Raw genomic sequence first — 20,243 nt, forward strand, 5'->3', positions numbered from 1 at the left:
ACAACCACTAAAGTACTAATTAAATCACTGGGGTGCAAGAATTGCTGATCTGGTAGTTGTACTGTATGTATGTACTGTATGGAGCGTCATACCAGAATCTGTAACGGATTTAACAAGGCACGTAATTTATACGACCGCGGCTAAGATCAGAGCGTCTTTTATTTGCTCCGCCAACCACATCGAGAGGGTGTTGCATTGCTATAACACCTTGGACGCAAGTCAAATGGACATTGTGTTGTCCGTCTCAATGAATACTCTAGTATAGAAGCAGACTTGATCTGAGATCGGCAGCGATCTTGTTTTCTCTTTGCAGTTGTTCGTGTCCATCCCTGGGGTATGCGATGGTCTTGTTTTTCTGGGGATATAAGCGATTCTCTCTTTCGTATCTAATCGAATCTTTCAGAGCAAGTGTCGCGCATCGTATGTGCGTGAGGTAGGTTTGACGTGTCCTGACTCCAAATGGCTCGCGCGCGCAGATCTGGTCGCCTATCTGGTGCAAGAACCAAATATACGGATGATCCGTTCGAACTCGCCGGAATCAGCGGAGAGTCTGGCTCCGAGGACCAAGAGAAGAGGTCAGCGAGTAAAGGAGAAAGGAGGGCAGCGCGAGATGACTCTTCAGATGAAGACTTTGCCGAATCGGGAGACGATGTTGAAAACTATGAAGATGAGGAGGACGACGACAATACAGAGGCCGATGTTGGGACCTCACCTCCTGGAACTGAAGTGTTCGACGAAGACGAAGAAATGATTGATGGTGATGAGAGACCTGTTCGAAAAGTGGTCTCAGCGAGGAACTTTCGATCGAAGAAGAGGAAACCAGATGGCGCAGTCGATGTTCGCCCAGAAGATACGCATTCTCGCGGTATCTGGAACGCTACCGAGCACGTTGGCAAGTCTACCCATATCAAGTTGGTTTTCGGAACAGACGATCGTGACCGTCTGGCAATGGCGTATGCCAGAGATCGATGGTTTCGTGGTATTGACTCTGGTTTTCCAACTCGCACGTCTTTGGATGAAGCCCAGACGATGTCCAGTTATGGATACGGGCCTACATTCGGTATCCACCCAGATGATGCAGAAAGAGAGGCAACTACTGGGTGGGACTGGTATTACCAGGAAGATATTGGTGGGAGATTCCGAAAAAGACAGCGCGTTGAGAAGATCCAGGAGGAGGATGCGCGGAGCCAATATCTACCGCGCGCAGGTCAACGGAAACACACTGTTATGGTTGGTCCGACCGATGCCAGGAAGACATACGAGTTGGGACAGTTCGAGGTACTTAATTTCGGTGATGCATGGGGTGAAGCCAAAGCTCGGAACAAGAAAGGAGCAGCAACTTCCGAAGATTCTGAATCTCGAGCGTCTTCTTCCCGCGCATCAGCCGCTTCTGACAAATCTTCTGGGAAGAAGAAGATGAGAGAAGGGTGGATTCTTAATCTGGGGAATAAAATCCAATGTCTGGCCTGGGCACCGAACCAATCTGGTCTCACACAATATCTGGCTATTGTTGTGCCCATAACTCAGGAACAGAAGGACGCATATCCCAAACCAACAGAGCCAAAGGGTGCCCCAGCGTTTACACCTTCAGAGGGAACACCTGCGGCCTTGCAGATTTGGGCGTTCAAGGCCAGGAAAGGTGATTCATTTACAAGGGAACTTGACACGAGTGTACGACCTAAGCTGCGGATGGTTATATGTACCGATTGGGGCGATCTAAGGCGCATACACTGGTGTCAGATGCCACGCCAGAGCAGGGAGGAAGATGATGAAGACGTCTCTAAGAACCTTGGGCTTCTGGCCGGCGTATGGGCGGACGGTAGGGTAAGAGTACTTGATATCAAGCTGAGTCGGAATCCAGATTCGACCGAATTCTGTGAGTACAACGGAGGGATATACGCGAAAGTGTCTCAGACTAACACCAGCATAGACAAGATGCATTCGCCCGCCTTTGAGTCGAAGCCTCCTTCAACGATCTGTACATGTATGACTTGGTTGTCTCCTACGGATATTGCTGTCGGTTGCGCAAATGGTTTCCTCGCAGTATGGAGCATCTTGCCCGCCCAGGATGAAAAGCCGGGGACGGAAGCGCTGCCTTACATCTACCAGCGGTATCATACAACTTACGTTCTGAGCGTCGACTCCGCCTATCCAACACATGCACATCTCGTGGCGACCACGTCCATGGATGGAGAGACACGACTATCGTCTCTTCTGGACCATCAAAAGGATACGGTAGAGACCACCCGAATGCGGATGGGCTCCGCACAGCTCTCATACTCTCCGTTCCTTCAAGCTTTCTTCTCGAGTGACGAGAATGATTTCGCACGGCTGCTGGCTGTCCGACGCTTCTTTTCAACGACAGCTGTAGCAAGATTGCCCAGTACTGTGACTGCGCTGGCGCAATGCAGCTCTTGGCACCCATCTGCCTTGTTGGGATGCGCGAGCGGCTCTGTGATTGCCGCAAATCCGTTGAGAAGACTGCTCTATGCCAAAGAGAAGCATTGGCAACAAACCTGGTTTGCACACGAATGGGTGTCTGGCAAAAGCGACGATAGCTCGGGTATCAGTAGGTTCCACGATGGATTCAAAGCCGAAAGCGTTAGTCTGCTTCGAAACTTGATGGGAGACCGAAAATTAATCAATGGAACAATGATCATCACGATCTACGATGAGCCTACGCACGTCACGGCATTATCTTGGAATCTCAACCAGAGATGCGCTGGATGGGCCAGTGCAGGGATGGGGTGCGGGCTGGTTAGAGTAGAAGATCTCGCAATGTGATTTCTTTTTGGAACAGTGTTTATTGCTCAGTTTCACAGAAGTCTCGATTTCAGAGTAATAATTCCAGGACGGTAGAGGCCTTCCAGGCCCTGTGTCGATGGAGCGGTGGCTGTAGGGATTTCACCTGCCTTGCAGGTTTGGAGAACTCAGGACGGCAGAAAGCGGGGTCCCTTTGGGGTTATTATAGTAGCAGATGATGTCAAGTCTTAACTACCTAGTTAGTCTAGAAGATAGTTACTAATTTAGTCTATCTAGACAACTCAGCGTGATGGAAGAGCGAGCTGTCTGGAGATGATTTTCAGGGGCGCAGCTGTCGGTGTCCAGCCACACTTTAAATCGCCGCCACAGCCTGCACATCGTCGACTTCTCGTCTCGATCATCGGGCATCAGGTTGCAATGCGATAGGCGATATCTAGACAGGAAAAGCACATGGCCTAGTCTAGGTATCTGCCAATGACTAGTTAGCCCTTGGTGTTCCATGAGGCGATGGATACCTAGCGGGGAGTCGTGGCTGGGCCAACGATGGTCTCGCTGATAGCTTTGTTTCCCAGCCTCCAGACGACAAAACAAACCCACCGAGCGGATGGATCTCCACGGCGATGAGGGAAACAGCTGGCAAAGCCCCCCAGCCATCGCACATTTGATTGTAGCTATATCAGAGGCTGGGATCTCTTCCCTTCGTCCCATTGCCAACTAATTTGATCTCTGGCAGATTCGTCCACAAGAGATCTACTGAAGAACTTTAGTCCAGTGGTGCATTGATCTTGAGTGCACTGAATTTCTTTTCTTTCTTTCTCTCTTGTTGTTCACTTGGTCTTATTTCCTTGATTCTATACACCAATTATCGAGTTGAACATGTATTTCAATACCGCTGCGGTGCTTCTGGCCATTTCATCACTCTCAGCCGCTGTCCCAGTTGCGAACCAGCAGAACGACGCATCTCTTGAGAAGAGATATTCCGTCGTTGCTGTCGATGGAAGCTCTCAGACCACTTCACCTGTGATTGAGACCAAGACGGTCGCTACCACGAAGTACGTGACGATCTCACCGACTCCAACGCCTTTGCCGTACTGGAACAGTACGCAGCCAGTGGGCTACGCTCGTAAAGCCCGCAGAGCATTCAACGCAACATCAAATGAAGCCGCCCCCATACGGAGATTGGCGCGTTCCGCTGAATCTGTGAACGGTTCCTCCTGGAACAGCCTTAAGAGCCGCAGCCAGAACGAGACATCAGGCTCTTCCAGTCCGCTTCACATTCGAAGCACATGGACGGACGGACCCGCAGCTAACTGGACCACAAACGTCCGCGCCAGGAGCTGGAACAGCACGTACCGGGTTCCTGTTTATGTTCCCAAGATGGCTCGAGGCGAAGGCGAAGAGGCTGCTAACTGGACTGCGAGTACTCTGGAGGTCAGAAGCGCGAACGCTACTTCTCTGAAAGCTCGCGGCCTCTACAACTCGACCGTGGACAACCTGGAGGTCAGAAACTGGAATGCTACCTCTCTCAAGACTCGCGGTTTCTACGACGGTGAAGGCTCGACCAATGCAACTGGCGCCCACAAGTTCGAAGTCCGAAGCTGGAATACCACTCGCGCATCTCTTGGAGTTCGGTCTCTGAACAGCTCATCTCCTGTCGACCTTCCACCTCTGCGTCCTCAGCCGCAGACTTCCGCTGCCCCGGACACCGTCCCTGCTATGTCCAGGCCTCAGTACGAGGGCGGCTATTGATAAACGACGACGTGACATATTGACGATCCACATGATACATATTATGAAAATGCCTTCCTGCACATACGGACCATGGAGGCGGTTGCATATGCACGGCGCTTGATATTTCTTTACGAATCACTACGGATTAATGGATTGAATGTTGGTCCAGATTGAAAAACGCAATTGGGGGACGGTGATAGATATCTTATTTTGACAGCAAAGAACATAGATTGCCATGGTGTATGATTACTTTAGATAGAAACCTCGCTTAACGAATAAGCAATGTCAATCAAATAACCGATTTAATGATTAAAAACAGCGATATTTCCATCCGCTGAGCGGCTAAAAGAACATCTTCAGCCTTGAATTATCAGTCTCAAGTCTCCAACTATCACATAATACGTAATGGAGTACTATCGCCCCTTCTCTAGTAAATCCGCCCGCCTGGACAGCATGAACCACCTTCTCTGCTTGAGGATTGATTTGACTCGATGGTAACTATTCGGAACATATATTTGGATATATTGTCAGTGAGAATACTTGCTATAGGTGCATTAGTTCACAGGGGAAGCGTAAGATACCTACTAATGAATGAGGTCGGGGACGAGGCTAGCGCGGGAGCCGCTGCTGGGCGTTCTAAAGTTACTATCAGAGCTCGTGCAACTTCCCGACCCCGGATCCAGATCATAGCCAGTGATTATCGCATGTCCGCTCCGCCTCTTCTGCTTCTTTCAATTCACTAGCATGGTGACCTGGTAAACTGCGGTCTCCTCAATCCTTTCTCCGTCTTGCGCAACCGTCATTGAAGTGATCCCGAGCGTGTTCCCCTCCCGGAGGTCCCCTCCCAGCTACAATGGCTACCACCACTTCCACTTCCGAGGAACAGAGCCGCCTGCTCGAGGAGGCTCTGGGAGTGGTACGGCAGCAGTCGCATATGATGCGAAAATGCTTAGAGACTCCAGGAAAGCTGATGGATGCGCTCAAATGCGGGTGAGTGGGAAGCAGCCGGTCGGACAGCAGGCAGCCAGATTGCGCGATTGCTTACTGACAGTCTGTCCATGGAATAGATCTACCTTGGTCTCGGAACTACGAACGCCCAGTTTGGGCCCGAAACAATACTACGAGCTCTACATGGCCGTCTTTGATGCGTTGCGACACCTGTCCGTCTACCTGCGCGAAAGCCACCCCGTGAATCACCTCGCCGACCTCTACGAGCTGGTCCAATATGCGGGCAACATCATCCCTCGTCTGTATCTCATGATCACGGTGGGGACGGTCTACATGTCGGTGGAAGATGCCCCGGTCAAGGAGATTATGAAGGATATGATGGAGATGAGCCGCGGTGTGCAGCACCCCATCCGGGGTCTGTTCCTGAGATACTATCTCTCTGGACAGGCGCGGGATCATCTACCTACCGGATCAGGAGATGGCCCAGAAGGCAACTTGCAGGACTCGATCAACTTTATCCTGACGAATTTCGTGGAAATGAACAAGTTATGGGTCAGACTACAGCATCAGGGTCCCTCTAGGGAACGGGAGCAGAGAACGCAGGAGAGACGGGAATTGGAATTGCTGGTTGGCAGCAACATCGTCCGCTTGAGTCAGTTGGTTGACTTAGAAACCTACAAGTCGGTTATTCTGCAACCTCTCCTGGAACAGGTGGTTCAATGTCGTGATGTTTTGGCACAGGAGTACCTCCTTGAAGGTAAATATCACTTGCTGTTCGGGTATTTTGGATACTAAATCGTGTCTCTAGTTATCACAAAGGTGTTCCCTGATGAGTACCACCTCCACACTCTGGATCTCATGCTCTCTGCTATCGCGAGGCTTAATCCGCATGTGGATATGAAGAAGATCGTCATTGGACTCATGGACCGGCTATCATCTTACGCTGCTAGAGAGTCAGAAACAACGGAGGACCCTGCAACCAAACAGAAGGCCGAGGAGGAAGCTGTCACCAAGCTTCTGGAGAAATTAAAGGTGTCCGAGAAGGCGAAGGGTGACGAGAGCGCAGAGTCTGGTGCTATCCAGGAAAATGGTGCGAAGGCCGAAGAGCAATCTGAAGCACCGGACGAATCCGAAAAGCCCTCTGAGGAAAAGGCAACGACGAACGGAGTGACCGGTGTAACGAAAACGGGTATTCCGGGCGACATCAAGCTGTACGAGATATTCTACGAGCAGGTTGTCAATTTGATTAAGACTCGGGGCTTGCCAATACAGGATGCTCTCGCATTGTTGGTATCTCTCGTTAACCTTGCTCTGTAAGTCACAATCCAAAATCCGCACGATCTGCCCTTACTAACAGCTTATAGGAACATTTATCCCGATCGTCTAGGTAAGGACAAACATAAGGTTCTGATTGTGCTCAGCTGACAGCTTTGCTCACTATGTCAATAGAATATGTCGATCAAGTCCTTGAATATGCCATCCAGAAGACGGCTGAGTATGCCGACCATGCCGACCTTCACTCGACACCAGCACAGCAGAATATTTTGAGCCTCCTCCTTTCTCCCCTCCGATCATATCACTCCATTTTCACAGCACTCACCTTGCCCAACTATATACCCCTTCTCTTATCGCAGTCTTATTCTACGCGCAGGTCGGTGGCAGCCGAGGTTGCCCGCAGTATCTTGCGCAACAAGACTCTGATCACTACATCCGAGAATCTGGACAGGGTTCTACAGGTGCTGAGGGTTCTGATCAAAGAAGGCACGCAGCAACCGGTGGGATATCCCGGATTGTCATCACAGCGTCGTGGAGGGGAGACGGACGAGACGATCGAGGAACAAGGATGGCTTGCCAGGCTGGTGCACCTGATCCAGGGGCCTGATAATGATACCCAATTGAAAGTGAGCATAGCAACGAGACAACGTGTATGTGAACAATTCTGACGGATTCCATACAGCTCCTCCAGGCAACCCGCAAGGCGTATACAGATGGTGGCGAACGCATCCGTTATACTACACCAGCCATCATCACAGCTTCGTTGCGGCTAGCTCGCAAGTTGAAATCCCGGGAGCATTTCGATGACAACTGGCAGGGCCAGTCTTCGACTCTGTACCGATTCATGCACCAATGTGTTAGTAACCTCTACCAGAGGGTGAACCCCGGCTGTGCCGATCTTGCTCTTCGGCTGTTCGTAATGTGTGGTGAGATTGCCGACCAGACCGGCTTCGAAGAGTTCAGCTACGAGTTCTTTGCCCAAGCGTTCACAATCTATGAAGACGCTATCAGCGATTCGAGAGCACAGTTCCAAGCAGTCTGCATCATCGCGGGCGCTCTTAGTCGAACGAGAGGATTCTCCAAGGAAAATTACGACACTCTGATCACGAAAGCTGCCTTGCACGGAAGCAAACTGCTCAAGAAGCCCGATCAATGCCGGGCGGTATATCTGGCAAGCCACCTATGGTGGCTCGTTGAGGACGCCCAGAGAGAGGAAGATCCCAAGAACGTAAGTCGCTTCTCCATTCCTTTTTTTTTTCTCTTTTTGCTATAGATCTCACCAAACTAAAACCGGACTGGACTAACCTGTACAGCTCTACCGCGATGGCAAGCGCGTTCTTGAATGTCTCCAGCGCGCTCTCCGCGTCGCCGACGCTTGCATGGACACTGCCGTATCCGTTGAACTCTTCGTCGAGATCCTCAACCGATACGTGTACTATTTTGATCAAGGCAACGAAACCGTCACGGTCAAGTACCTCAACGGTCTCATCGAACTGATCCACTCGAACCTGCAGACCAACCAAGGCGAAGCCAATGCCAGCCTGGAGGCCCCGAAACGCCACTTCGAGCGCACTCTGGAGTATATCCGATCGAGAGAATACGAAGGAGTCATCACTGAGGCGCGGACGTGATGAACGCATGCACACCAGTGGAGAGAAAGAGGAGCGCGGGAGGAAGTAAGTTGAAATAATCCGTATATGCATCGTGTATGTTATGACGGGTGACGGTAGAGAGGAGAGCAGGCAGAAGATGACAGCGATGTAAAATGCAGCGTGAATGATATTCTAACAGAGCCAACCAAAGACCCTTTTTTCTTTTTCCTTTTCCCCTCTTTTTCCAGAACCTAGGTATTTTATACTAGCAGTGTACTATGCATTGAATATAATGCGATCGCAATTATACCAGCCTCTTCAAGTATCAATGTACGATGTTCATCTCACCTTCCTCCTTCTAGCGAGACGCATTTGATGCAAGTATGTCTTATCCGCCTCTTATCTACCTCCACAACACGCCACTATTACAGAATATTTAGGTATACTACCTCCCCAAGCAATTTACGTGGAGAATACGCAAAGGGACATCGGAAGTGCAAAATGGAAGATGAGAAGTAAAGGCATCCTAGAACAACCATCCCATATCTGGTTGTCTGAGTGCCCTGTATCAATGTTCATTTGTCATTGGCTTCATGAGGAGTAAAGAAAAAGCCCTGCCCCTTTTTTTCCTGCAAAAAAAAAGGAACAAAGCAAGAGAAACTCGACAAAACAGAGCGTAGCCTCTTCCGGGCTACATACAATACACGGGGACATCAGGGTAAAGCATAGAGAACAAAGCACTCGATACGGGGGTCGAGGAAGAAGACAAACGCGTACGCCCTTCGTACAGGTAGTATGATGATTCGTGAATATCAGGACATGCAATTGCTGATCACGGAGTTTACGCTTCTCCATGGGAATCGCTGCATAACTGTGAATGGGCATACATAACAAGATTAGGAAGGAAGACGCAGGAACCAGACAACTAGAGTAATCGAACAGAACAGAACAGAGGTAAACTCAGGATGACGACGCCACGGTGCTCCGGAAAACAAAACCAGACAAGCAACCGAAATGCATGAGAAAGAAAAGCAGCCAGATCAGCTGTGGTGAATAAGAATAAGCTTAGAAGCCCGCCGTCGGTGAAGAAAACTGCCTCCCAGCTGTGCCAATACCGCCAAATGCGGGCAGGCTGTGGCTAGGGACTGGGCTACCGATATCTCCAGGGACGATACTGCCCCGATGCCCCGGTAGAGAACTGTTGTTGTCTGGCTCGAATTTTACAGACTTGCCGTTCTCACCTTCATCTTTGATGATGAAAGTGCCACCACCGTTCTGGTGGTTGCCTTCCGTATCACAGATGTCCAACATTTCCGCCAGAGAAATTGGAGGCTCGTTCGGAGGTCTCAGTTGATCAACCTGCGTCAAGATTCGGTTGACATGGTGGAAGCCTGCTGTTCCCTTGGACGTAGGACTCAATGTATTAAGCTGCTTGCAAGCCTGGATGACAAGCAGCCGAATAGTGACAGGACGAGACGTATGAGCGCGATGATGTCCACCAATCCCAAATGCGTTACTTGTCCAACCGCTCCCTATTTCCTGTTAGCATTTTATGCACGACAACCAACACAGCGGTTGACTAACCTGGTCCAGCTCCCCATGATTGAGCTCCTGGGAAAGCAGTCCCGAAGGGTAACTGCGGCGCCCAGGTGCTTGAACTACCGGGGAGGCTCGGGTGTTTGGGTGCTACCAGGAGTTGTCAGTACATCTCTTTGGAAGGCGTATATCGACTTGGACACTTACCGCTAAGAGGATCCGCGAAGAACGGCGATCCCCCAAAGCTCGCACGCGCAGGACCTTGGAATGGTCCCGGAATGGCGCTGACACCCGGAAGCGACTGGGAAAGGTTTGATGTGAATGGGGCATCCGAATCATTGAGTAGCGCGCTGCTGCCCAGGTGAGCACTGAGATCGTCGATGTCAGAATGAGACGGCGGTGCTCCTTCCTTCTGCTGATCACGAGGGCTGGTACTAGATGGTCTCTTAATCGCAGACGGACGCGAGATAGGCTGAGTCTGCGTCTGTGAATCAAGAGACGGCCTGTCAAATGAGCCAGAGGTTTGTCGAGAATGAGCCTGTGACCGGATGCCTTGTGTAGGAAGGGAACCGCCAATCGGCTGCTGGCCGTAAAAAGGAAGTCCATGGCCTGGATCCAGAGGAAATCCACGCCCGGGGGGCACTGGGCGACTCCCGTTGACACCGGGAGGCACCGTAATGCCATTCGGTGCTGGGAAACCCCTGAACTGGCCGCCCATAGGGCCAGACGAAGGCGGATACATAGGTATATCATGGCCCATAAACGGACGTGGTGCCAAACCGGGTGGATTAGACGGCAACCCGTTGACACCAGGAAAACCAAGCGGCGGTCCTCTTCCAAGAGGAGACAGCGGCGCTGACGGCTGAGGATGATGAAGAACTGGTTGTGGTCCGGAACCTTTGAATGAAGCGGCGCTCGAAGTCACTGACGGAGCTGTATGTGGAGATACTGGCGTCTGGGAAAGTTCCGTACCGGCGGGTTGAGACCTTGGAGAAGATGTATGAGATCCCTGTTGCGATGGCTGACGAGCGCGCATGGGCGTCGGAGCTTTGGGAACAACAGGGGTGGCGATTTGGAAATGCGGAGAATGAAGACCTTGAGGATGCTGCAAACCTGGCGGTATAGGAATAGGGCCTGACTGCGACGTCCGTTTTGCAGATGCTTGGGTCTGCTGTCCGGGTTGTCCTTCTCGTTTTGCGCGCTCTCTGGCCTCCATTTCTGCCTTCGAAGCAGTCTCCTTGTCCTTCTTCGCTTGTTCCTCTCGAGCCTTTCGCTCGCGCTCTTCCCTGGTCTTCCTCTCTCGAGCTTCACGCTCTTCCCGTTCTTTTCTCTTGGCCTCTTCTCGCTTCTTCCGTTCCCGTTCCTTCTGCTCGCGTTGCTTACGCTCAGCTTCTGCCTGTCGCTCTCTTTCCTCCTGAAGCCGTTTCTGCTTCTCTGCTTCCTTGCGCAAACGTTCTTCTTCTTGCGCCTTCTTCTCCGCTTCCTTTTTCTTCCGTTGCTCTTCGCGCTTTCGTCGCTGTTCTTCCTGCTTCTTCTCTTCAAGCGCTCTGGCTGCGGCTTCTTCTGCGGCCCTCTCAGCTTCTCGGCGAGCCCGCTCTTCCTCTTTGGCTAGTTTCTGCTGTCTCTTCTTATCCTTCTTTTTCTGGGCCTCCCTTGCCTTCTTTGCATTGCGTTGCTCGGTCAGTGTCTGCTCTTCCATTAATTCTTGAAGGAGCTTTTGCTGACGCTGCTCTGCTACTTTCTCTCGATATGCAGTTAGTACGCGCTGCTCAAACATCCGAGCGGCGAATATCTGGAACATTCGTCTTCCCTCCTCCATACGCTGTTCCTCGGTCATGGCATCCTAAGTATCTGTTAACATCCATTCGAAACTGGGTAGAAGATTGATGTCGCGGACCATTTCGTCATCCTCATACTCTTCCTCGTCCTGACTATCATATTCCTCATCTTCCTCATCATCGTAATCTTCCTCATCGAGAGGGCCATGATTATGACCAGCGTGAAGGGACTGATGTGCCGAGGCAAGCCTGTATTGGGTATCTTCCTCTCGCTGCATTCGACGCTCGGCCAACTGCTCCATCATGTCGATGAAGTGTTTACCGTCGTTTTTGAGCAAATCGTCTGCGACTGTGAGGATTCCATCTATCGATAGAATGTTAGTTTAGAGATGTATGAGTGCCATAGGGCTTAATTCGAGAGACTCGTACCTTTCACTGTAAGACTGTTTCCAAACGCGAAGAAATCCGCACGGGCGCTTCGAGTTGCTTCGTCTTCCAGCTCCTCGTCGCTATAGGGCTCATCATCGTCTTCATCATCTTCATCATATTCCTCCTCTAGTTCTTCATCATCGTCAGGCAACTCGTGCACTCTGCCGCGAGAAGGGTGGTGATGCCCTGTCATATGACTATGATGGTCGAACGAGCGCAGAGGAGGCTGATAGAGTCGCGGAGGAGGTACGATAGGGGCGCCATTCTCGAAGGAACCTTGGTTGTTGTTCGCATACTGTTCGAGCTCTTCGTAGTACGCATCGTAAAGCACCTCTAGTTCCTCCTCGATCGCGGTTCGTTTTCTACCACAGACAGTGCAGCTGCATGAATGCTTCTGCTGCTCTTTCATCTTCTTCAAGACCGCGTCCTTCTCAACTTTGACCAGCTGGCGTCGCTCTTCCTCGCCTAGTTCCAGCCAAAAGGTCTTGATATTTTCACGCTCTTCCTGGGTTGAAGTGTTCCAAATGCGGTCTTTCGATACTTTCTGAGCAGATCGTAGGGCGGCATTCGATATAGAAGATGGCGGGCCACGTGATGTTGCAGAGAGAGAGGTTGAACTTTCTTCGACCAGATTATGAGAGTCAGAACGACCTTTCTTCCCTTTCTTCTTTTTGGATTTCTTAGATGTTGATGGCCGAGTTTGGTCATGTTCATCCTCATCGTGTGATTCATGCCCTTGCTGATGCACGACTCCGTTCTCATCCTCGTAGAAATACACTTCGCCATGGGCAGGCTCGTAATGACCACCATCATCTACCTCTCTCAGGACATTGTGGGGGTAGTGCGCTGTGTGTCTGGAGGAAGTTTCGTCGCTGATTTCATGTCCATTCTGATCTGCCTTCGCATAACCATTATTAAGCTGCTGCTCCGCTGCACGCCGAGCAGCTTCTTTCTGCCTTCTCTTCTGCTTCTTCTTATTCACCGATCGCACTGCATTCTCTGTTGTTTGGTCCTCGTTGTTTGGTTTCATGGCAGGCGCATCCTGGTCTGCCAGATCACTGGTCGTCGTCGTGGGCATGCTGGTGGATGAAGCAGGGCTGAGACTGCTTTTGTTGCTCTCAGAAGGAGGTGCTGGCTTCAGCATAGATTTCAGACTCATTCGCGCGTCTGGTGTGGGAGCCTCTTTGGAAGAGTGACTCGACGCCGTGGCTTGTCGTTTCGAGGTCGCCGGCATGCTGCTGTTTGATATGGAAACGGCGTGTCAGAACGGCGACACAGAGCACATAGATGAGACGGACGGAGAAAGAGAGAAGGCCGGTCCAGCTCACGAGACACAGAACAAGGCACGAACCGAGATGTTCAGAGGTCCTGGTCAAAATTGCAGAGAAGCCCCTCCCAGGGATTGGACTAGAACGGGCGGAGGTGCTAGGAAGAAATGGGGGGGTAAAAAGCTCCAGGCGGGCGGGCCCCGGGAGTCGGAGGGGGAGCGGAGGGGGACTCTGGCGACAGGACGGCGAGGGAAGGTCGATGAGCAGCCTGGAAGAGCCTGTCTGTTTTGTTCTCTTGAGCAGGCGCAACGAGAGGGCGGGATATTGGGGGACGTAGATGGGTTTGGACGGTGGATCTTGGACGCCGGCCTTGGGCGTCCTGGAGAGACTCTGGCTGGCCGTCGTGCCGCTGCCGCAGACGCCGCAAGCGAGCCCCCGGTACGGTATGCGTACGGTATGCGTACCGTACCCGGTAACGACGTGACAGCCGAGCAGCAACAACGGCTGGATCTGCCCTCGATCACCAGTTGACCCGTTCGTCGCGACTGAAAGACTGCGGTTGCGGGGAGCTCGACTCTCGAGGCTTGCGTCTCTCGACTCTTGTCGCTCTTCGACGTGTTTGGTATATCGTGGCCGGCCCCTCTGGTCTATCCCGACGGCAGAGACACTTCCCGTCTGGTCTCAGGTTTCCCCCGAGTCTCAGACACGCCAGCTGCTCCCAGGCCGCCCATCCTCAGCTGAATCGAACCCCCAGTCAACGGTTATCTTCGACGCCCTTTTCCCCCAGTCCGATCCCCAGGGGTACTCGTGTTATTCTATCGATTCTCGCTTCTCTGTTCGTGGCGGATTTCAGCTATCCCTCGTTGCGATCCATCGATCTATCTGGCTGCCTGTGACTAGTTGGATTCCCCCGACCATCAGACACCCGCGTTGCGACCCGACCTCCTGGACCCTATTTACATCACAGAGGAATCGAGCGCGCCCCAGAGAGTGTCTTCATAAACAGTCTACGATTCCTGCTGTGCCGCATCTCAACCAGCAGACTCACCATCGGCCCTCCCTCTTCGATCGCGACGGTGCCTGCCGTACCGCAATTGCATCTGAGCGGTGGCCTCCCAGTCGGCTACGTGTTGGCTGATATCCAGTCTAAACCGTCTGCTTGACATAGGATTCGAAGGTTTCAACTACTGGCAACAATGGCGCAACAACAGGTGGACAACGTGATGCGAAGGTACGTGATTTGAGATGTGGTTATAGAGGAAGCCGGCATGGATATTCTCTTATCAACCCCATCGATCACCATCACCAAAACCTGTGCCCAAGTATTGTTTCGGTGCTGCCTTCGGTCGGGATGCGGCCTAAAAGCTCTCGATGGCGGTATCGCCGCGTCACTCGCATGCCCCCTTAAATCGGTCTCTTTGCACGATATGTCTGATATGTCTACACATATACTATGTGTCTTTTGATCAGTGGAGTATAACCGCTAACGTTTGAGATGTATACAGGAAGCTGGTTATTATCGGGGACGGTGCTTGTGGTAAGACCAGTCTTCTGAGCGTGTTTACTCTAGGGTACTTTCCAACAGTATGTGTACTCCCGCGCCCCTCAAAATATGTTTGTCAGCCATGCTAACCAATCACTCCGCAACAGCATTATGTCAGTTCCCTATGATACTTGGTTCAAGGGCCGACAAAATACGACGCTTTGCTAACATGTTACGTTAGGTCCCGACGGTGTTTGAGAACTATGTGACAGATTGCCGTGTGGATGGCCGGTCGGTCCAGCTTGCATTATGGGATACGGCCGGTCAAGAAGACTATGAACGGCTCCGGCCGTTGGCATATTCTAAAGCACATGTGCTTCTGGTCGCATTTTCTGTAGATACGCCGGACTCGCTGGAAAACGTCAAGCATAAGGTATGTGGACGGAAATCGAATCACCAGGCATCGTAGCCTGTTATCATACCTCGTTATCTAACTCCAGGGAGCAGTGGATCGAGGAAGCCAATGAGCGATGTCCCGGCGTCCCCGTTATTCTTGTTGGGCTAAAGAAGGATCTTCGTGAAGACCCAGTTGCCATTGAGGAGATGCGAAAGAAATCGCTGCGCTTTGTGACTACCAAAGAAGGAAGCGATACGGCGACGCAGGTCGGTGCCCGAAAGTATCTCGAATGCTCGTCCTTGACTGGCGAGGGTGTCGACGATGTCTTCGAGGCTGCCACGCGAGCCGCACTTCTCACGTTTGACAAGGAAAAAAGTTCATGCTGTACGATCCTATGACCGACCCGCCCTATCTTATGCGACTACTCTCGAACTTACGCCTGCTCTGTTCTTCGGTTGATCGATTCGCATCAGTAATGAACGTAGAGGATATACCCTCCAGCGCATGCTGCGTTCCTGTCCCTGCTTCGAACATTCCGTGTGTGCTTCAGTAGCTCAGCGCAAGCGTGTTTGTCTGACTCCATTTTATTCGCCTGCGCGCTCACTGCTTTCACGGGAATACCGGAACAGCAGTGATCGAGTAGGTTCTGTGGATACATATTTTGTTGCATGAGTGGCGTTTGGGAGGTGTTTTGTGTGTTTATATGCTCGCCTTCCACGCTTCTTGTTCTTCTTCCCTTTATCACAAATGGTCTTCCATGTCAGCTCATGTGTGAGGAACTATGCTCGCTTCCCAATTAACGGCTGCCTCTCCATTCTTTCAGATACACATCTATGTGCCTACTTTGTCCTTTCGGGTCGTATCTTTTTTTTCTGCTCATACCGTGAACCGCTCCTTTTCCTCTTTTCTTCTACATTCTTGTTTCTGAAGATGCACATGTCTGATGACGAAATACCTCCATTCCTTCTTTTCCCTATTGCCTTTCGAGTCCTTTGATCCCTTGATGCTTATGGTCCGGTCACCGCTCTTTCCTGCTATCTTCCGCACCAATTAGTTTCAAACGGGCCTGGCCCTGGCTTACAATAATCTGCCGTCAGGGTGCGGAGCAATGAGCCCGTTGGTTGACAGATGTCGACGCAGAGAATACGCAAGAAAATACATCTTGCTAAGCACACTTGAAATATTCCGGACTTGGAAACAAAAAGCTATTGGACAATGTCCAACGCCTTTTCTCTTTTTGCCCTTAATTCGATCTACATGCTTATTATGAGTTTTGTCGTCTGTTATCTCTTCAAGCGTCTGTCTAAACTAAAATAGAAGTTAAAGTTTCCTTTTATCGATCATATACTGTCTTTTTTGTATCTTTTCTTTTTTTTTGGATATCTTAGAATGAAAGCTTTAGATTGGAACCAACTTGGTCGTAATTCGTCCGGGATGTGATAAGACACTCAGATACCAGTAATGCACTCAGAATGACTTTCCAACAGGAGCCAATATTGATAAACATATGTTTTGGAAATAAAAATCGTAAAAAAAAAATAGGAACACGGAAACAACGTAGGTATTGTACAGTTACATATAATACGCATCTTTCTCTTCTGAGAAGGCGGCCACGATTCTGCGTAGCTTTGACAAGACTCTCTCTTTCCATCACCATTTATCATCATGATAACGATACGACCTCGACACGGCAGTCTCTCCGATCATAGATTTTCGCCTTTTCGATTTCTTTTCCCATCTCCAATCCCCAACACAGGCCGAACTCACGCCCTCTTCCACTCATGATTCCACCCATCCTTACTCGGCCCCTCCGTCTGCATCCGTCCATACTCAATGGGAAACATATCCGTAAACACACCCCTCTTATTCATCGACACGCGGAACAGCTTTCCGCCATCCCCGGCGCCAGTCCGCAGCTCCTCGCACGCCGCCTGCATGGCCTGCCATTGTCGCTGGAGCTCGAGCTGGCGCTTCTGACGGAGCTGGGCTTGGTAGAGGTTCCAGGCGCGGTGGATCGTCCAGTGGCGGAGGTAGCGGGTTCGAGAGAAGCGGAGAGGACGAGGCGTGAGAGGGTGCCAGAGGAAGTAGCGGATTAAAGCTGTTAAATGTTTTAGTTGATTGTTTCTCTTTTTTCGATGTCAAAGGCATATATATATATATATATAATGTAGAAGGGAAGGGAAGGGAGATCGGGAAAAACATACTAACTCGCCTATCAGTCTTCGGAGCCATTCCCTTATCCCTCTTTGCCAACGAGCTCGTCGATGAGAATGGTCTCAAACCCACCACAGCAGCAGTGGTCTGGCCCGTCGTTTTCCTCAGGATATTCGTCGCAGTATCACATACTCGTCCGACAACCACCGCCGGTCTTGACGGAGCGGAGATCGGGTTCTTGAACACGTTCGCGAGGAACGTGAGTGGCCGCATGTTGGCTTTTTTTTTGTGGTCTGTCTTGAACCCTTACTCCCTGCTGGACTCTATCTTCGGGCGGGATCGGTGTATTCGATACTGATTTATGGGAAGAGGACGGAGATTCGGCTCGAGCAACGCGCAGTCGAGGCTCGGAGGGTATTCTTTAGGGATGGATGGGAATCGGTATCAGATCGGGGGAGCGCTGGGGGAGAAAATTAGCCGCGGACACTAACTAGCGCTGTCCATTAAGCGCCGGCCAACCGAAGTCATTGATGATCGTCGCGTGGGCGGTCAGCGACCCCAGGAACGCGCCTTATTTGACAGTAGCAATAATAGAGAGAGCACCGAGTGTTCTGAATTATAGTAGTTAGATTTTATATTAAAGCGGAGACTATGTACAATGATCATTGCTTCTGGAGATGCTTGGTTTTTATTGAACCAGCTTTTGTGTAGCGTAATTTGACCACAAGGTCCGCATAACTGTACTCCTGTATGTATGGCCATTACCAATAATACCGGGGAGAGCCTCAACCAGAACAAGGCCTCGACAGTAATGCATAAGAAGCCGGTCAATGGGTAGGATGACCGGGAAAGAGAGCTTCGAAATCCGACATATATAATAGTGCTACCATTGCCGCCCGAAACGCCACAAACAATGCATCATCACCGGTTTGATCATGAAAGAAAGAAAAAAAGAGGGAGATTGACCCGGGTATATCATCTTGAGGGCATCATCTCCCTACCACCTGCTTCTTTGTTCGGTCATAGTTCAGCACTCTCCTCTTCCTGTGCGTCTGCGCTAGCTTCCAGCGGCAGTATAGGATCAGGGCATCCTTCAACAAGACAAAGAGGCAACCTCCAACAACACTGCGACCCCACCGCGACTGCAGCAGTCCAGGCTTTGCGCGGTCCAAGACAGAGGACGGCGTGGTCCAGGACCTAGGCAGAATGTACTTCAATATTCCACCCATACCTGCCGATATGGCTGGGAAGAGGAGGGCGCCAAGTATGGTGTCTGCGACATTGCTCGTATCATGGATCAAGTCATCATGGCGTCGCCCAAGAAGCGGACCGCCCTGACCGTTCTGGCCCCCTTGAGCCGCTTGTCCACCGGCAGCACCTTGCTGATTATTCCCCGCTCCAAGACCTAGCATCGCTTGTGGCTGGTCATTGTCATCACCCATGCCAACCTGCAACTCAAGATCAATCTCCATAAGAATCTGTCCATCGCCAATGTCTCCTAGCGGTGGCAGTGCTGCATTAGCCGGATCCTGCTGTATATCGGGGTCCTCCGCCTCCCCAGCGCGCGGTTGCACTTCTGCAATCCACTTTCTCTCAAGCTTTCCAAAGAGTCTGTCGTACAGTGCATTGTAGAAACTCTTGACGTAAGGTAACGCAGCAAAAGTCATGGCAGCACTCGGTGGCCACAGGTCAATATCCGCTTCATGTCCACCGGGGCTATGGGTGGCAAAAAACAGCACAGGTATCGCAGGTAGGAGACCCTCCGCGTAACGGGTCCTAGAGAATATCAAGGCCAGAGGGATGAGCGGCAGACCGAGGTTCAGGGCCGGACTCCATGCCCCATCCACGCTATCCTCGAATATTCGTCTAGCATCTTCCGGGCCAAAGACAAGATACAGCGAGTAGACGCCATGTGCGCAACATCCAGCCCAGACGGTCCCAGCCAGCGTAAATACCATTCCCGGCAGCACCAATCTGCCCGCTATCCGCTCCATTGAACGAACGAGATCGACGATGTAACTCCGCGGACGCGAGATCACGATTTCCGATTTGCACTGCGGACACAGCATCTTCGCTGCGCCTCCATTCCGCTTGCGTGATTTCGGGTTCTCCAGATCTGCCAACCAGTCCAGCAAACAAGACTCATGAGCCGTCAAAGCACACGGACACGGCGAGCGCCATTCCGAGCTGAACGGCGTATCCTCCGTCTCATCCATATAACAAATCCAACATTTCTTGGGTTCCTCATCCGCAGCATCAACAACCGTAGGCGAGGCCTCAGGCGATACGACCGTAGCCTCTGACACATCCGCCGGCGTCGGCTCTCTCGAATCCGAATCGCGCGCCGCGGAAGACGGTCTATTCAAGAAGACCGTTTCTGAGTCCTCAAACGTTTCCGATGACGTTTGGTTCCGATCATTGTTCGCTCCAGAGGAGAACATCTCGTCGTTGCCTGATGTCGAGGGAGCATCCGACGACCTGGACCGGCCGCCGGCGGCAGTATACCTAGGCGGAAGTGCAGCCATCCTTTCACGACGTTAACTCGGAATGAGATAGTTCAGATAATCTTGGTCTGAATGACCAGAGAAGTCATCTCATGTCGTAGCTAGAGAGACGAAGAAAATGGGTGGGATGGAGTGAGTAGCAGGAAAGTGATGCGGAGTGGCCAAATGGAGAGCTGCCTCTCTCAAATGAGGGACGGACCGGCTGCGGAGAACGTCAGCGAGACGAATATGGTCACGTGACGAGTGCGGGCAATGCCGAGGTTCGCCGTTGCTTCTGACTAGATATTAATTATTCAATGCTAGTTAGCAAATATGGTAGTTAACTAGCTGATTGTGAAATGCCAGGGTTACGCCTTCGTGAACACATGCTTCTACGTAATTTGAT

General features: G+C 51.3%; 7 protein-coding genes across 7 annotated transcripts; 4 read left to right on the forward strand and 3 right to left on the reverse strand.

Annotated features, from left to right (window-relative positions):
* Window positions 1-177: 177 nt before the first annotated feature.
* C8Q69DRAFT_19545 (putative transcription factor TFIIIC complex subunit Tfc6) lies at window positions 178-3,133 on the forward strand. Its single transcript, XM_028626018.1, has 2 exons — window positions 178-1,876; window positions 1,931-3,133. The coding sequence occupies exons 1-2, from the start codon at window positions 460-462 to the stop codon at window positions 2,782-2,784; spliced, it is 2,271 nt and encodes a 756-aa protein (XP_028488923.1). The 5' UTR covers window positions 178-459; the 3' UTR covers window positions 2,785-3,133.
* Window positions 3,134-3,639: 506 nt separating this feature from the next.
* On the forward strand, window positions 3,640-4,512 carry C8Q69DRAFT_440387 (hypothetical protein; the record flags this gene model as incomplete). Its single annotated transcript, XM_028628642.1, has 1 exon — window positions 3,640-4,512. The coding sequence occupies one exon, from the start codon at window positions 3,640-3,642 to the stop codon at window positions 4,510-4,512; it is 873 nt and encodes a 290-aa protein (XP_028488924.1).
* A 584-nt stretch (window positions 4,513-5,096) lies between these two features.
* Window positions 5,097-8,653, forward strand: C8Q69DRAFT_450537 (vacuolar protein sorting-associated protein 35). Its single transcript, XM_028629442.1, has 7 exons — window positions 5,097-5,484; window positions 5,562-6,199; window positions 6,251-6,755; window positions 6,807-6,829; window positions 6,892-7,343; window positions 7,400-7,945; window positions 8,031-8,653. Exons 1-7 carry the CDS (start codon window positions 5,348-5,350, stop codon window positions 8,346-8,348), a joined length of 2,619 nt encoding a protein of 872 aa, XP_028488925.1. The 5' UTR covers window positions 5,097-5,347; the 3' UTR covers window positions 8,349-8,653.
* A 631-nt stretch (window positions 8,654-9,284) lies between these two features.
* C8Q69DRAFT_19586 (salt tolerance down-regulator-domain-containing protein) lies at window positions 9,285-13,381 on the reverse strand. Its single transcript, XM_028626021.1, has 5 exons — window positions 12,053-13,381; window positions 11,743-11,987; window positions 10,053-11,688; window positions 9,894-9,995; window positions 9,285-9,841 (listed from the first exon to the last, which is right to left on the reverse strand). Exons 1-5 carry the CDS (start codon window positions 13,284-13,286, stop codon window positions 9,375-9,377), a joined length of 3,684 nt encoding a protein of 1,227 aa, XP_028488926.1. The 5' UTR covers window positions 13,287-13,381; the 3' UTR covers window positions 9,285-9,374.
* A 1,180-nt stretch (window positions 13,382-14,561) lies between these two features.
* On the forward strand, window positions 14,562-15,773 carry C8Q69DRAFT_19681 (GTP-binding protein rho2). The gene is made up of 5 exons (XM_028626030.1): window positions 14,562-14,754; window positions 14,824-14,904; window positions 14,971-14,976; window positions 15,045-15,236; window positions 15,308-15,773. Exons 1-5 carry the CDS (start codon window positions 14,692-14,694, stop codon window positions 15,596-15,598), a joined length of 633 nt encoding a protein of 210 aa, XP_028488927.1. The 5' UTR covers window positions 14,562-14,691; the 3' UTR covers window positions 15,599-15,773.
* An 843-nt stretch (window positions 15,774-16,616) lies between these two features.
* C8Q69DRAFT_450547 (hypothetical protein) lies at window positions 16,617-17,995 on the reverse strand. The gene is made up of 2 exons (XM_028629443.1): window positions 17,405-17,995; window positions 16,617-17,298 (listed from the first exon to the last, which is right to left on the reverse strand). The coding sequence occupies exons 1-2, from the start codon at window positions 17,625-17,627 to the stop codon at window positions 16,964-16,966; spliced, it is 558 nt and encodes a 185-aa protein (XP_028488928.1). The 5' UTR covers window positions 17,628-17,995; the 3' UTR covers window positions 16,617-16,963.
* On the reverse strand, window positions 17,996-20,207 carry C8Q69DRAFT_450548 (RING finger domain protein). Its single transcript, XM_028629444.1, has one exon. It carries the CDS (start codon window positions 19,877-19,879, stop codon window positions 18,344-18,346), a length of 1,536 nt encoding a protein of 511 aa, XP_028488929.1. The 5' UTR covers window positions 19,880-20,207; the 3' UTR covers window positions 17,996-18,343.
* Window positions 20,208-20,243: the final 36 nt, after the last annotated feature.

This window comes from Paecilomyces variotii, assembly GCF_004022145.1.
Source record: "Paecilomyces variotii strain CBS 101075 chromosome Unknown C8Q69scaffold_1, whole genome shotgun sequence".
In the NCBI taxonomy this organism is placed as follows: Eukaryota; Fungi; Ascomycota; class Eurotiomycetes; order Eurotiales; family Thermoascaceae; genus Paecilomyces; species Paecilomyces variotii.